Raw genomic sequence first — 15,825 nt, 5'->3', positions numbered from 1 at the left:
TTCGCCCACTGCAGTAATTTGTTTCTTGATGTGGCTGTCCCATCTGATGACGGATGCTTGCGTTGCTTCCAAAACGTCGGGATTTATTTTATTTTGTTTTATACCTACATGACTTTACCAAAAGAACCAAAGAGTATGGCTGCAGCTAAACCTGGGCAAGACATAGTTGGTTCAGAGCAGCGTCTGCGAGCGTGGCAAGGCCACATCGATCCTCCACTGATTAGCAGAGCTCGCCCTCTCCGTTTGTCCAAGGTATGCCACCTCGGTGTGCTGTTCGATCAGACATTGACTGTGCGCTTGCAGCTCATAGCTACGTCCATAGTAGATCTCTACCACCTACAAACACTTCGAGGGTTGTGCCCGCTCCTTTCTACCCCAGACCTGTAATCTTTAGTCCATGCCTTTGTCTCAACACGCCTGGATTATGATGCAGAGCTTCCACTTGGACTGGTGCAGACACTCCAGTGAGTGCAGAATGCAGCTGCCCGGATGATCCGGCAGGTTAACCATTTTGAACACATTACGCCTTGCGCAGCTTGCAGCGGCTACCGGTCCGCTTCCGCGACCACAAACACAGGAGCCGTGGGGTGGGGGGCCGGGAGGAGTGGGCTGTCGGAGATGTCTGTGGGAGTCGTCGTTACGTCGCATTGGACGCCGCGACGGGTGGCCCTGGGTAGACATCTGGGCAGCTCGCCAGCATTGCTTCACGCAAGCCTAACTCCAATGCTGATGAGACACTGAATGTTGAAACTGGTCCTTGCGTATAAACATCTGGGCTGTTCGTGAGCCTTGGTTTAGGCAAAGCCTGACTCTGCTGCTGATGAGACATTGAATGTCGAAACCGGCCCAGAGTGTTGCTTGCGTTGAACCAAATGCCGCTTCAATTAGGCACTCCCAGAAGGCCGTGCCTGCGACTGATGGGATGAGTTAAACGATACGCGGTGTGTATTATGTTTTTAGTGTTTCATGTGGAGATAAGGGATTTGGAAGAGGAAGATGATGATGGTAGTGGTGACGATGATAGTAATGGTGATGGTGATGGTTGTGATGATGGTAAGAATGGTGATGGTGATAATGGTGGTAGTGATGTAGGTGGTGACGAGGCTGCTGATGGTGATGATAATGATGGTGGTCATCATGGTGGTAGTGATGATGATAGTGGTGGTAGTAGCGATGATGATGATGGTGATGAGGGAGATGGTGATAATGGTGATGAGGGTGATGGAGGTTTTCACGGTTATTGATAGTGACGATGGTCGTGATGGTGGATGTGATAATGGTGATGATTATGGTGGTTTGTGATATTGATGACGATGGTAATGAGGATTGTGATTATTGTGATGATTGTTGGTGATGGAGATTGTTGGTTTTGGTTGCGTTGACCGTAATCACGATGGTGATGGTGGATGATGATAGTGATGGTGGTGGTGATAATGCTGTTTGTGATGCTGTTGGTTATGAAGAAAGTGATGGTAATGGGGTGATGATGGTGAATCGCAGGGATGAGGAGGTGTGGTGACACGAGCGCGCACAGCAGGTGAAGGAGCGGCCACACGGACTCTGGGTCTGCGCTGATTCCCCACTCAGATTTCATTAAAATCCCTCAAACTTCCGCACCGGCGATTTGTACTACACTGGTGACATCGTTCACACACACCAACCTGAACCTCACCCTCCCCCCTCACCCTCCCCCTCCATGCTCACCTCACCCCTCAATTTTCACCTCACCCTCCCATCACTCCACCCTCCCCTAAAGTTCAACTTACCTCACCCTCCATTCCACGTTCCCCTCCCTCCTAAGCCCTCTCCATAGCCTCCCCTCTCATCCCCCCCTCTACCCCCTCCTTCCCATCCTCTCCTCACCACCACCACGCTCACTCGTCCCCTTCCCTCACCTTCCCCTCCATTCTCCCCTCACCTTGCCTCACCCTCCGTTCCACTCTTCCCCTCACTTCACCCTCTCCTCACCATCCCCCCTTTCCTCCGTTTCTCGGGTTTCTGTCTCGGTTTCTTGGGTTTCTATCTCTCATCCTCACGATGCACGACTCAGATCCACGATCTCTAATCGATCATTAAAATACCCCACACACATTGCAGGGTAGAGAGGCTGTAAGAATATCTGCCGAACCTCGTGGATCACCTCCATGGAGTCGGCACGGCAAAACGCCAGGAGCCCCCCCTCCCAGTGCAGGTGAAGTCCGATTCTGCGGGGGGAGGGGGCCCCCATTACCGACAGTGCAGTCTTCACTCCACCATGACCCACCGAAAAGTTGTCGTCACATTTCTCTAAACACCAGGACACGTCGGTCTCTCCCAGCTGCTGTGCAGCACCACTCCCTTTCCGTGGGATCGTCCCGTACGCAACTCCAACCTGCCACCACCGCGTGTCCCCCACGTCCACCTCCCAGTAGTGGTGGCCCGACGAGAAGCTCTCACAGCACAGGGCTTGTGCACAGCCATCAAACCGGTGTGGGTGATAGGGGCGACCCTGGGAGGCAAGGACTCCTGTCATCGTCCTAAGATCAGAAGAGATCTGGAGTTGGTCATGAGCTGAGTTTGTGTCCAGAGTCAGTGAGCGTCCATCTGTGACAACAGCGATGACAACGTCACTATAGAACACCATTATCACCATCATTCACCACCATCATCAACATCACCAACCATCATGTTTACCATCAACAGGAACATTACAAACATCACCATCACCAACCATTCTTGCCATCAATATCATAGATGACAACATAAACAGTACCATCACCACCATCATCAACACTATGAACATCACCACCATCTCTAACATCTTCATCACCAACACGACCAGCATCATTATAACCATCACAACGACCATCAAAACCATCATCACGACCATCACTACCATTATCACCGTAACCAATATCATCACTACTACCATCAGCTCCATCAGCAAAACCATCACAACCATCACCACCTATATTATCACCAATGTCACCATCATTACCATCATCACAACCATCACTGCCATCACCACGACCAACACCATCACTCACCAATGCCATCACCATTCCCATCAACAACAACAACCGCCATTCGCCACTAAGTGGCGGTGACGTCACCATGACGCTTGTGCCAGGCTATGTGCACTTTGAGGAAGTATCGAACGCCTGCTGGCAGGAGGTCACGGGGCAGAACCAGGTGCCACAGGTCGACTGACTGAGATGACTGTCTGATGCACCACCTGTGCCCCCTACTGTGCCAACTTGCTGTGTTTTAGCCACCCGGCGCTCCGCTCGTTGTTGTGAGCATCGCTCCTTCGCTCTCTGTTGTTGTTGGAGGGCGACTGCCTCCAACTGCCCAGTAGCAGCGTCCTTCACGAGGCTCCTCCACAGAGGCCGATCTTGACACCGCTGGTACCAGTCATCGGCAAGTCCAGTCAGCTCCACATTCTCCTTTACCACATCACTCCATCTCTTCTCTAGCCCGTGCCACGCCAATTTAGCTCCCTCGATCCAGCCGAACAAAATCTGTTTAGGCATGCGGTGGCTGGGCATGCGGGCTACATGGCCCAGCCAAAGCAGCCTTGCCTGCTGCAGGAGCTCACCGATGGAACTTTGTCCAGATCTTTCAAGGATTTGTGAGCTCCTCACACAATCCAGCCTGATTAAACCCAGGATGGATTGTAGGCAGGCCAGCCTAAATGTCTCTAACCGGCGAAGATGTTCCATTAGGGGGGTTCACGTGTCGCAAGCATAGAGAAGGGAGGGAATGACTTTGGCCGAGAAGAGCTGAAGCTTCTTGCGGAGTGACAGACCAGGTAGCTTCCACACAATGTTACGCAACCGATGAAAAGATAATGCCGCTCGACTGATTCGGAGTGAGACCTCTACTGTTAAACCGGAGCCGGCCCAGGTATGGGAAACTCTCCACTCTCTGCACAACTGCCCCATCACCAATTGGGAGTTGTGGGTGTGTAGTGTCCGATGGTGCAAAATACCCAGGCAGGTGCTTAGTTTTGTGGGGCTGATGGTAAGGCCCGACCTCTTAGTGGCAAGCTCCAGGTTCAGCAGCAGCGCCTCCAACTCGTCCTCTGAGTGAGTAGCAATTACCAGATCATGGGCATACTACATAACAAGGTTGAGCAATAGGAGCCATCCCTTGACCGCACCCGGTCATCGATCAGCCTCCCATTGTATCTGTACCTGATGGATAATTCCTCCGGTACAGCTATTGAAGGCTTCACGAACTACGTGGTTGAAATAGATGTTAAATAATGTGGGAGCTAGAGGACATCAATGTCGCACCCCAAGGTGTACAGGGAATGGCTCCGACTAACGGCCACGTAGTTTTACCTGGGCCCGCTCACCATCATGAAGGTCCTTAATGATCGTGAGCAGAGGGTCAGGGACTCCGAAAGCACGAAAAACAATCCAGAGCCCAGGCCTACTGATGGTATCAACGTGCATAGCAAGCCGATGTTGAATGTTCCTTGCCAGGACCTTTCCCGGCACACTGAGGAGTGAGATGCCCCTGTAGTTGTTACAGTCTGTGCTGTACCCCTTCTTAAAGAGGGGGACCACCAGCGCATCCTTCCAATCCTGCGGAAATCATCTAGTGATTCAGATTGTTGTTATGATGTCATTTAGGGCAGTCTGTGCACAAACGCCACCCTCCTTCAGCATTTCGCTAGGAAGATCATCTCTGCCCGGTGCCTTTCCTGGATCGCCCTCATTACCCTCTTAACAGATGGCACCTCAGCCAGCCACTCACAGGGCGTGACTTCTTCCTCCAATATTTAAGGCACCGCAGCCTCAGCAGAATCATCCCCACTTTGTCCCACGTTGATGTCCCCTCCCCCAGGACCTCACAAAAATGCTCAGCAAATCTGCAAACCTGTTCCTGGGGGTCGGAGATTGGATCACTGTTCTTTGCCCCAATGATGGTAATAGCTGTGGCGCTGCAGGTTACTTTTTGGATGGAATTAAGGAGCGATTTGTGATCGCGGGCCATTGAGGCAGACTCCAACTCCTCAGCAACCCGCGACCACCACCCATCCTTGCAGCACCTCACGGCTCTCCAAACCTCCGAGTAAAGGCTGCGGTAAGCCTCCTCATTCTCCGACGTGGGATGCTGTAGCCGATGAGAGTGGGCCTGTCGCTTTTTCTCAGCCAGCCTGAACACCTCCTCTGTCAGCCAGGGTCTCTGGGGAGGTCTGGACCGTGTACCCAAAGCAGCCATTACAGCTTCATGAGCCACAGTCCTAAACCTCGCCCATTTCCCCTCGACATCAGGAGGAGTGGGGGACGATGCCAACCCCAGCTGCAAGCGATGATTAAAATCTCACTTGCAACTTTCATCAGCTAGCTGAGACCATGCCACTAAGGGTTTGAGTGGGGTCCTGGGTGTACACCCACGACTGGAGTGGAAGAATAGCAGGCGCATCTTACAGATGATAAGTTGATGGTCAGTGGGCAGATCAGCTCCACGATAGGTACTGGTGTCAAGGACATGGGCCCACATCCGCTGATCCGTCACTATATAGTTCAGCAGATGTTCTTGCTTGGACCCGGCATGCATCCATGATGTTGTGTGGATGCGCCGATGCTGGAACAGCGTGTTGGTAATTACAAGCCCATGGGCTTTACAAAAATATAGCAGCCTCCTGCCATTGTTATTGAGCTGATCTGGCCCATGCCTTCCAATCACTCCAGATCAAGTGCCAGCATCATGACCAACTCAGGCATTGAAGTCACCCAACAAGATGACTCTATCCGAAGGGGCCACTTTAGCTAGCACCTGTGACAGAAGGTCATAGAAGGCATCTGACTTATCGGCCTTGCCTGCATCCCTCCACGGATGTTCGTCTTCAGTGGGGGCATAAGTAACCATGACCACCACTCATCGCCTCTGGTTGATGGGAAGGCGAGCCAAAAGTAGCCTGGGGCTTGCAGCCTCCCACACCTCACTGCCACGCTCCCACGCCCCCTTAATTATTTTGTTCAGAAAAAGAGCCACTCCCTGTTGTTTGGCAGTCTCCTGCCCCGAGAAGAGGACTGTCCACCCCTCATGGTGGCAGGAACCAGAGCCGGTCCACCGGACCTCCTGAATGCCACAGAGATCCAGGCGGTACCGGTCCAACTCCCGACAAAGGAGTGGCAGCCTCCCCTCTGCAGTGAGCGTTCAAACATTCCACGTGGCCACACGTAGTGGTGTTTTGTTGTAATAAGCTTATGCCCAAGGCACAAGCTTATTAATTACATTTTTCCGTCGTAGTTTAGTGGTAGTTAATTGAAGGTGGAGGGGTTACCAGCCCCTTGCACCCATCCAGAACCCCCATTTGGCCGCTGTGGTGGTTACAAATGCCATGAGAGGAGAGGCCAATCTGAATTGGTCCTCCCCCCATGGCACTGCCCATGACAGCGTTGCCCGTCCGGCACCATGAGGAGGTAGGGGGTTGTTTTACAGGGACTATCATTCCCATCACTCACATTATCACCAACATCAGCATCATTACTACCAACAACAACCGCCATTCGCCACTAAGTGGTGGTGACATCACCACGGCGCTTGTGCCAGGCTATGTGCACGTTGAGGCCACGTAAAGTGTAGAACGCCCACTGGCAGGAGGTCATGGGACAGACCCAGATGCCATGGGTCCACTGAGATGACTGGCCGATGCACCACTATCCTTACCACCTTCCTCATCTCGACCACTATCATCATCATTACGACCATTACCAGCATTAGGAACTTATTTGAGGTTTAAACTGCCTAGTAGAGGTCCAGGACTGGATAAGATATCACCTGCCACTGATGTTAGCTATGGCTGATAATTATCAGAGCTAGGCAATTAGGTTTGTAGTGCAGTGTGCTAACCACTATGCGACCACTCCCCCCACCCACAAATGCACAGACACATTCAAAGGCCACTACCTCTCAATATCACAATTACCCCTGACTCATAATGTTGATTTTTACAAAAGAATGCCACACTGAGTCTCATGGCTCTGTTCAGTAGGGTTCTGGCATGAGATGTGAAAAAGACTAAGATCCCTGTGTAACCTTAACAGACCATTGGGGCAAGTGCTGTTAGCGAGCATCTATGAAGGCCGGCACGAAACACGAAGAGGTGGGTGGCAAGCACCACGCCAGGCCATCATTTTTTCCCTAGTGGCGATTTTGTTTAAACACCGTATTTGTTTCCAAAATGTAAACAAAGACAAATATCCTGAGTGTAGCCTTAACAGACTGTCAGGACAAATCAATACCTTTAAAAGCTGGCACGGCACATGAGGGGTTGGGTTGCCAGCATTACGCCTGGCCACCTTTGTCTGCCTAGTGGTGATGTTTACTCACAACACCAGGTAATTATTTGAGGCTGTATCGTCCTCGTGCACACACACGGGGATAATTTATTGTGAAGATGGCCCCATCACCCATGTTTCACAATGAACAACTCACACAGGCGTTTGGCCACAGTTCCCTCAGTGCCTTTAAGCGAGGCAATGTCCTCTTGGCTGGGAGTTGAGGGTGGAGCTGCTGTAACACTCCCTGTCCTGTGAAAGCAGAACAGACATGGCTACTGTTTCACATAGAGCATCGTCACTCACAGGATCATCACAGCATCTTCACACGTGGGATCATCACAGCTCCATCATATCGAGTGTCATCACGCAAAGCATCATCACTCATAATAATAGGGATTTTCCCCTTTTTTCTGGCAACAAAACTGAAACATTTTTACGAGGAATAATGTCTGCATTAACCACAATACGTGTGGTCAAAATGCAAACCAAAAACACACGTCTTTGAGCATTGTCTTTGAGCTGTACGCCTTTTGGCGTCATCTGGTCTAGCAACAATTGATACGAGGCTCAAAAGAAGCCGTCTCTGGTGTGGACCAATCAGTTTCAAGGACAATGCATATATTATCAGTGTTTTTTGTTTGCATTTTGACCACAAGCATTGTTGCCAGAGAAAAAGGGAAAACCCCTATTCGTATATTTTGGTACTGGCAAAGGAAGTCTAATGATGTGCATCATCACTCATATCACAATTACAGAATTACCACATGGCATTACTATCATCACACAGCTTTACCACACACACCATCATCACACGCAGCATTACTATCACCAAACATAGCATCATCACATACAGCAGCATCACACAGTATCACCACACACTGCCTCATCACATACAAATATCACCACACACTGCCTCATCACATACAAATATCACCACACACAGCATCACCACACACACCATCATCACACACAGCATCATCACACACACCATCATCACACACAGCATCACCACACACCATCATCACACACACCATCATCACACACACCATCAGCACAAACAGCATCATCACACACATCATCACCACACACCATCATCATACATCATCACCACACACACCATCAGCACAAACACCATCACCACACACAGCATCCCCACAAACAGCCAATGTCTCACTGTCCGCGCCCCACACTCAGTCCCATGTTCTCGTGTGTCGAGTCGTGAGTGATTGTTGTCTTTTACCTGCACGTCTCCTCCAGGTGCCCCTATGGGAGAGAGAGAGATGCGTTACTGTGACTCTACCTCGATTCCCTTGTGATTAGTGGAGTTTCCACTGCAACACCGTGGGTAGAATATAAACCCCAAAGTCTTGGCTTATGACCACATGATAACCAACACTGACTTACGGGGCAAATATTTCAGAGTGAGACCGGTTGATAGTCAACTATAAACTATTTTTATTTTTCCAGGTAAGGCCTACGGAGCTGTACAGCTCTTTTTAAGAAGCGACCTGGCCACAAATGATGGAAATTTATAGCAGCCCATTACTCTAAACGCACGTTTTCAAATGTGTAGGGAAATTCTGCAGGACCCCAAGGAAAGAGACATGACAACCCCAAATATATGAGGACGTCAGGGTTGGGATCCAATCCCCGATTTGATACCAGGCGAGGTAGTTAACATCTCGCCACCCCTATGAGGACCAACACTGATTTGCTGGGCAACTATTTCAGAGTGAGACGGGTTGATATGAATCTGTGTTGAGATTTAACTGAGTACTGGTAATTTATGTCGTCAATGCACACATGGCAGCTCTTGCAGAAGTGGTGGACAATACACAAGGGTATCAGCAATAATCAAGACAATCCGATGTGTTGGTCCTACCGTGTTTAAGGTCTGCTTTGTGTTCACGAATGCGGTCCGAGACATGTCGTTTGGTTTCTCCGATGTAACTACTACCACAGAGGCAACTTAGTTTGTAGACACCAGGGTACTGTATGTCCGGAGAAACCAAACGACATGTCTCGGATCGGATTCGTGAACACAAAGCAGACCTTAAACACGGTAGTGGCCATGGCAGATCACTGTTATAATTCAGTAGGCTCACATGACATTGACTTCTCCAAGACAGAGGTTCTTTGCAAGACATCTGGCTACCATGAGAGATTCGTTCATGATGCTATCCACATATACAAACACAGAGACAATTTCAACCGAGAAGATGGATTCTGGCTTAGCAATCATTGGAAGGATTTGATAAACCATTTCGGGTCTTAATTGATTGTTCACGCTTACAGTGGCTTTCAGACAGCATACACTAATTTTTCGTCTCCCCCCTCCTCTTTTCCGAACATAGATGGACTCGTCCATCTAAACAAACTGTCAAATCGCTATCTGTGGTGCTAACGTTAATAAATAAATACAAACCGACACTTCTTTCAAATGTTCTTGCCGTTGGATTTCACACCTGATGATGACTGCTTGTGTTGTAGTCGAAACGTTGTGAGAATTTTATTGTTTTATATATATTTTATTATTTTATTGTTTTCCTTCAACGTGACTTTACCGAAAGAACCAAGAATACGAATCACTGCAGTCACGAAAGCTTTAAATCAAAAAGTACAATTCCAATACATTTAGTTTATATTCACAATAAAACAAACTTAACGGGAATCTGCTAAAGGACAGGAGAGAGAATATTAATTTAACTGAGAAAATATGAGCTGGGCTTCCACATGGCAGCCACTGGAGCTGTGAAGTCCATGAGTGGAGCTGTGTTCTCAAGCCCAGTGGATGCAAGCTCTCATTCAGGAGCCTCCCTAGGCTGCTGCTGCTGGTGAGAGGGCTCCGTGGTCAATAGCGACACTGGAGACTCAGCGCTCACCTGCAGGAACGCGAGCGAGTCCCTCTCCTGCGCTAGGGCCTGCAGGCGAGTGACTGCTGCCTGGAGCTCGGTGATCTCGCGCTGGTCGTGAGCGATTTTCTTCTCGATCTGGGACAGCAGCTCGCGCCCTTTCTGCTCCGCTTGCTCTAAAGCCGCCTTCTCCTCTGCATCCAACGCTGCTCTCGCGCAGGCGAATCTGACCGAGATTGAGGCCTTTTCATCTGTCATGGATCCCTGTAAAGAGAAAGCAATACCACCTCTGTTCATTACATGTCTGGTCTATTGTGAAATGACATTGAGGTGTGACCCGAGTACAACTGTGAAGGTGTCCAGACAGTGATACAAGTCTGCAGCATAGAGGCCTTCTTCTTCCTCTGCCTCTGATAACGCCACTGTGAATTTTCAGTATAACACGATTCGCCATGACTGGTCAAGGCTGTGAGGCAATGGCATTATCAAATACCATCATGAGTACATTTAGCATCTTTGCCATTATCATTGCGCAAGGCTATCAAGACAATGCTTTGTTTACCTTTGCATGAAGCGAAGGAAAATCTGTAATTTATCTTCAACAAGAGGAGCCATAAGGAATTGGGAAGTTTGGCCAATTCCTCTTTCAATTCATGTTTTGAATGTGAGAGAAACCCGCATATGTATGGATGAAGAGATGGGATCATGAAACGACTTGCTATCCTGCCACCTGGCCAACCTAACGCCTGATTGATTTTAGTAAGATGGTGTACAATAGTCTACGTGTGATCCGCTTACTCTGCCACCAGATTATTGGATAATAGGTATGTAGCACCTCATCTGATCAATATAGATAACAGACGTTGAAGTGTTAAGTTCTATGGAGATATGGGAATGTGGAATTTCCATCACTGATTGAGTTTCTCAGTGGAGATGAGAACCACCTCGTTGTTCGTCCTGATTATTGAGGCGTATTAACGGTTGTGTTTTTAGTCCCACAATGTGTTTAGAGCCAATGGAAGTCCACGTGAATGAATGGAGTTGTCCTCCATCACAAAACCTACTCAGAGTGGAGTCACGGGGTAACAGAGTCACGGTACCTGCACATCCCTGCTAGCTGCCTCCATCCGCCTCACAGACTCCTCCGCCTCCCTCCTTTTCTCCTCCACCGCCCGCGTCTCCTCTCCCACTTGTTTCTGTGAGAGACATCATTAGGAGAGACTCCACTCACTCTCTGAGCATCCCCTCTCAACCCCACTCCACGTGAACCCCTCCACACTGATGGGGGCAGTAGCCCCGGTGAAACGATGGAGGCTGGGGGAGCAAAGGCTGCAGGGAACTGATTTCACGAGGAGCTCAAACGTGTTCAGGGCTACCTGAGTAGTGGGTGGCGTTTTCTGAGTAGTGGGCGGTGCTGAGTAGTGGGTGGAGCTACCTAAGCGGCGGGTGGGGCTACCTGAGCAGTGGGCAGGGTTACCTGAGCAGTGGGCGTGGCTACTGGAGTAGTGGGTGGGGCTACCCGAGTAATGAGCGGGGTTACCCAAGTGGTGGGAAGGGCTAACCGAGTGGTGGGTAGGGCTAACTGAGTAGTGGGTTGAGCTACCTATGTGGTGGGTGGGGCTACATGTGCAGTGGGCAGGGCTACTGGAGTAGTGGACGGGGCGACTGGAGTAGTGGGTGGGGCTACCCAAGTAGTGGGCAGGGCTACCCGATTAGTGGGCGGGGCTGAGTAGTGGTTGGACAGGGCACCGGAGTGGCAAAATGTTATCTGCCTTGCCTGCTATACAGGAGGTTGTGGGTTCGAATCCGACCCTGATACCTGTGTAGTGAGTCACTTTCGAGACACTAGTTAGGAGGCAACATTGTTTATTCTACACTATATAACACCGTTACACACGGGACTACAATATGCCTATCTCTTACACACCGTTACACACGGGACTACAATATGCCTATCTCCTACACACCGTTACACACAGGATAACTATAAACGGGTCAGAGCAGCCAACGTGCTGTCTGACCCACGACGTGAGAGATGCAGACGAAGACATAGCACCTTGGGTTCACTTCGCCTGCAGACAGCCCCGATCTTTGATCTGGGCTGTCTGCATTTTGTTTCCCTTTAATCTCTCTCAGTGCGGCCTAGCTCCGTTCTCGGCTGCGCCCTCTCCTGGAACATTCCTGAAGGTTCCAGGCTATCTTGCACGTGCCACCTGCCCGGCTCCGCCCTTAACCACGCTTCCTTCAGGAACTCTCCGGAAGATTCCCGTCTACACTTCCCGTGTCCCATAGGTCACCTTGGCCCCACATACCTCACAACGGCCCATCACGTGTTTCACCCGAGGCTGGGGTGACTCGTCCTCATATGCCCCCTTCTGCCAGTAGCCCGCACCACGTTGTCCTCTGTCGGTATGACTCATCAGCCTCTCTCTGCTAGCACACAGTACCACGCACCCTAGTGACCCACTGTGTGGTACTTCATGGTGTGCTCGCCTCTCCACCCATATTTCCTCATTCTACTGTACTTAGTGCTACGCGCTGTAGTAATCCATTCTATATCACTACACCTGTATATATGCAGTTTGCATGTCACTCTCCATGGTAGCTTGGATTTTTCTCTGGGTCCTCCGGTTTAGGAAGGTGCGTTTAGAGTATTTGGCTGCTATACATTTAGACCTGATAATCTACTTCGTTGAGCTGTCATTTGTGGCCAGGTTGCCAGTTACATAGCTCTGTGAGTTTCACTTGGTAAAAAAAAAATGTTTTAGTTTAGTTTTACATGGTACAAGGAGGGGCTGCCATTGCACTGTTGATTGTCACAGAAATTCGGTAGAGAGGATCTTGATGAAAATATAAATACGGTCACGAAATACTTGGTCTGTCAAAATCACGCGACATTTCTGAAACGCCAAGTCCAGTGACCCGGTAGCTGCTGTAGAGTGCGGCGCTACACTGGGACAGAACGGCACGAGGCTTCCAAGCAGTGAGCACTAGTCCCAGTCGTTTTACATTTTGTTTACATTTTGGGGAATGCTTCTCTCTACCACAAACCACTTTTTTGTATACAAACCACAGTCTATGCACTCTCGTCATTTTGAGAACACGTTGTACACATAAAATTCCATCAGTTTTATAAAATATACTAAGAGCACATTTATAATTTTGCCATAAAACAGGATTGGTAATAACTTGCGGATGTATTATTTATGTACGATGACAACCTCAGCATACTTTGTATTCAATCAAAGTTGTTAAAATGTTAAGGAACAATGGCCAGTTGAGAGACGAATGATATTTAGTTCTAAATTATTGTTCAGTTCATGCTGGGAAATGATGACTTCACGCAGGAGAGGCTCCCGCTCACACACGCAGACCGTCTCACCTCCCGTGTCTTGTGCTCATCCTCCAGCGTAGCCACATCGTGACCCTTGTGTTCTCCTGCGATGATGCAGGTTGTGCAGACCAAGCCTTTGTCCTGTCGGCAGTAAAACTTAATCTCCTCTCTGTGTTTCTTGCATTTGCGGTCCTCAGAATTCGTGGTTGGAGCCACGAGAATGTGGTCCTTGAACTTCGGGTTCTCCTGATGAGGCTTTACATGAGTCACACAGTATGACATATCACACCTGAGGCAGGTCTTCGAGGCAGCTGTCGTGCCATTGTTGCAGAAATCACACAAGACCACGGTGACCATTTTCTCTGTGGCACTGCGCTGCTCCACCAGGCTGGCGAGCGTGAAGTTCTTGTTCAGCTGAGGCCTATGAGGGAAAGTCACTCGGCACTGTGGGCAGGAGAAGGACTTGGCCATATCCCAGGCGCCCTCCACGCACTTGAAGCAGAACGAGTGGCCGCAGCTGAGCGTGCAGGGGCAGCAGAAGGTGTCCAGGCAGATGGTGCAGGTCAACTCCTCTGGAGCCTCGTGACCACGGGGAGCTGTTCTCGCCATGACCCCGTGGCTCCACTCAGAGACGGGCGCTGGATGTAGCTCAGGCAGCCACTGAATGTAGCTCAGGCAGTCGCTGGCTGTAGCTCAGGCAGTCTCTGGATGTAGCTCAGGCAGTCTCTGTAGCTCAGGCAGTCTCTGTTAGTTTCTCAGGCAATCGCTGGCTGCGTCTGAGACGCTAAACGAGGAACAAGCCACGTAAATAGGTGACAAGGAAGTAGGAAGACTTTCAGTTTGATTTGCATATCACAAGGCGTGCCCTGGAATGTGTTGACGTGTGAGCGAGTACAGACGCCTCCACTGCATGGGTAGCTTAAAAAATAAAACTTCGGATCACCTTGTCTAAAATCATCATCCTCACTCACCTCATCTCAACTCACCTCAACTCACCTCAACTCATCTCACCTCAAAACAACTAACCTTACCTCATGTCAATTCACCTCAACTCACCTCATTCATCCTCAACTCACCTCACCCCAGCTCACCTCATCTCATCTCTCCTCAACTCACCTCAACTAACCTCAACTCACCTCAACTCAACTCACCAACTCAACTCACAAGAACTCACCTCATCTCAACTCACCTCACCTCAACTCACCTCACCACAACTCATCTCAGCTGAACTGGCAGGGGAACGCTGCTCGTAAACGCGTTGCTCCCTGCCGCTATACTCCACGAGATTGTTGTTGTTATCTTCGTCTTTCAGCTTCACCTTTTTTTGTTTTAAGTGTAACACTTTAAACTACTTCATGAAAATAATTTGTTCCTGTCTCAAAGTCGCGTACGAGATGGTGGAGCTGTGAGACACCGGTGGAAGTTGCCGTGTTTAACTCGGTCACGTGGCTGGGGCTGAGGGTCCAGCTGGTGGAGCTGTGAGACACTGGTGGGAGTTGCTGTGTTTAACTCGGTCACGTGGCTGTGGCTCAAGGTCCAGCTGGTGGAGCTGTGAGACACCGGTGGGAGTTGCCGTGTTTAACTCGGTCACGTGGCTGGGGCTCAGGGTCCAGCTGGTGGAGCTGTGAGACACCGGTGGGAGTTGCCGTGTTTAACTTGGTCACGTGGCTGGGGCTCAGGGTCCAGCTGGTGGAGCTGTGAGACACAGGTGGGAGTTGCCATGTTTAACTCGGTCACGTGGCTGGGGCTCAGGGTCTAGCTGGTGGAGCTGTGAGACTCCGGTGGGAGTTGCCGTGTTTAACTCGGTCACGTGGCTGTGGCTCAGAGCCCAGTTTGTGGAGCCACAAACCACCGGGCGAGGCCCTTTGCTGAACCGAGCACCGTGACCTGCTCATGTGGGCGGGGGGCAGGCGCCCCAGGGGTAGTGCGGCTGTAACACATCAACATCAGCGCGTAAAAACCTAAATAGGACCTTTTTTGCCAGTATAAAAGTGTGTGAAGATAATAATGATAGGTTTTACCTTCATGGCAATAAAACAGGAGTTGTGTTCTGGTGTTTGAACAGCAAATAAGTTTGTGTGGTTAATGCAGACTTTACTCCTTGCAACAGGCAGCAATTGTATGTTGAACATCTCAACACCTCATTGAACCTCTCTTGCCAGTATCAAAATATAAGAATAAGTTTTACCCTTTCTGGCAATAAAACAGCAGTTGTGTTAAGATGTTAAAACACCAAACAGAAACCTTAACAAGGAATAATGTCTGTATTAGCCACACACAGTGATTGTGGTGAATATACAAACAAAACATCCTCTGATAATATGTAGGCATTGTATTTGAAGCTGATTGGCCTACACCA

At 49.7% G+C, this 15,825-nt stretch overlaps 1 protein-coding gene across 1 annotated transcript; it reads right to left on the bottom strand.

The window, feature by feature from the left end:
• Nucleotides 1-1,927: 1,927 nt before the first annotated feature.
• On the bottom strand, nucleotides 1,928-14,413 carry LOC116957344 (E3 ubiquitin/ISG15 ligase TRIM25-like). The gene is made up of 6 exons (XM_032979449.2): nucleotides 13,515-14,413; nucleotides 11,233-11,328; nucleotides 10,163-10,396; nucleotides 8,521-8,543; nucleotides 7,435-7,529; nucleotides 1,928-2,583 (listed from the first exon to the last, which is right to left on the bottom strand). Exons 1-6 carry the CDS (start codon nucleotides 14,073-14,075, stop codon nucleotides 2,033-2,035), a joined length of 1,560 nt encoding a protein of 519 aa, XP_032835340.2. The 5' UTR covers nucleotides 14,076-14,413; the 3' UTR covers nucleotides 1,928-2,032.
• Nucleotides 14,414-15,825: the final 1,412 nt, after the last annotated feature.

This window comes from Petromyzon marinus, chromosome 72 (assembly GCF_048934315.1).
Source record: "Petromyzon marinus isolate PM22_M1 ecotype Great Lakes invasive population chromosome 72, UKy_Petmar_22M1.pri1.0, whole genome shotgun sequence".
In the NCBI taxonomy this organism is placed as follows: domain Eukaryota; kingdom Metazoa; phylum Chordata; class Hyperoartia; order Petromyzontiformes; family Petromyzontidae; genus Petromyzon; species Petromyzon marinus.
The sequence above is the reverse complement of the archived record's forward strand: the minus strand, read 5'-3'. Positions and strand labels throughout refer to the sequence as shown.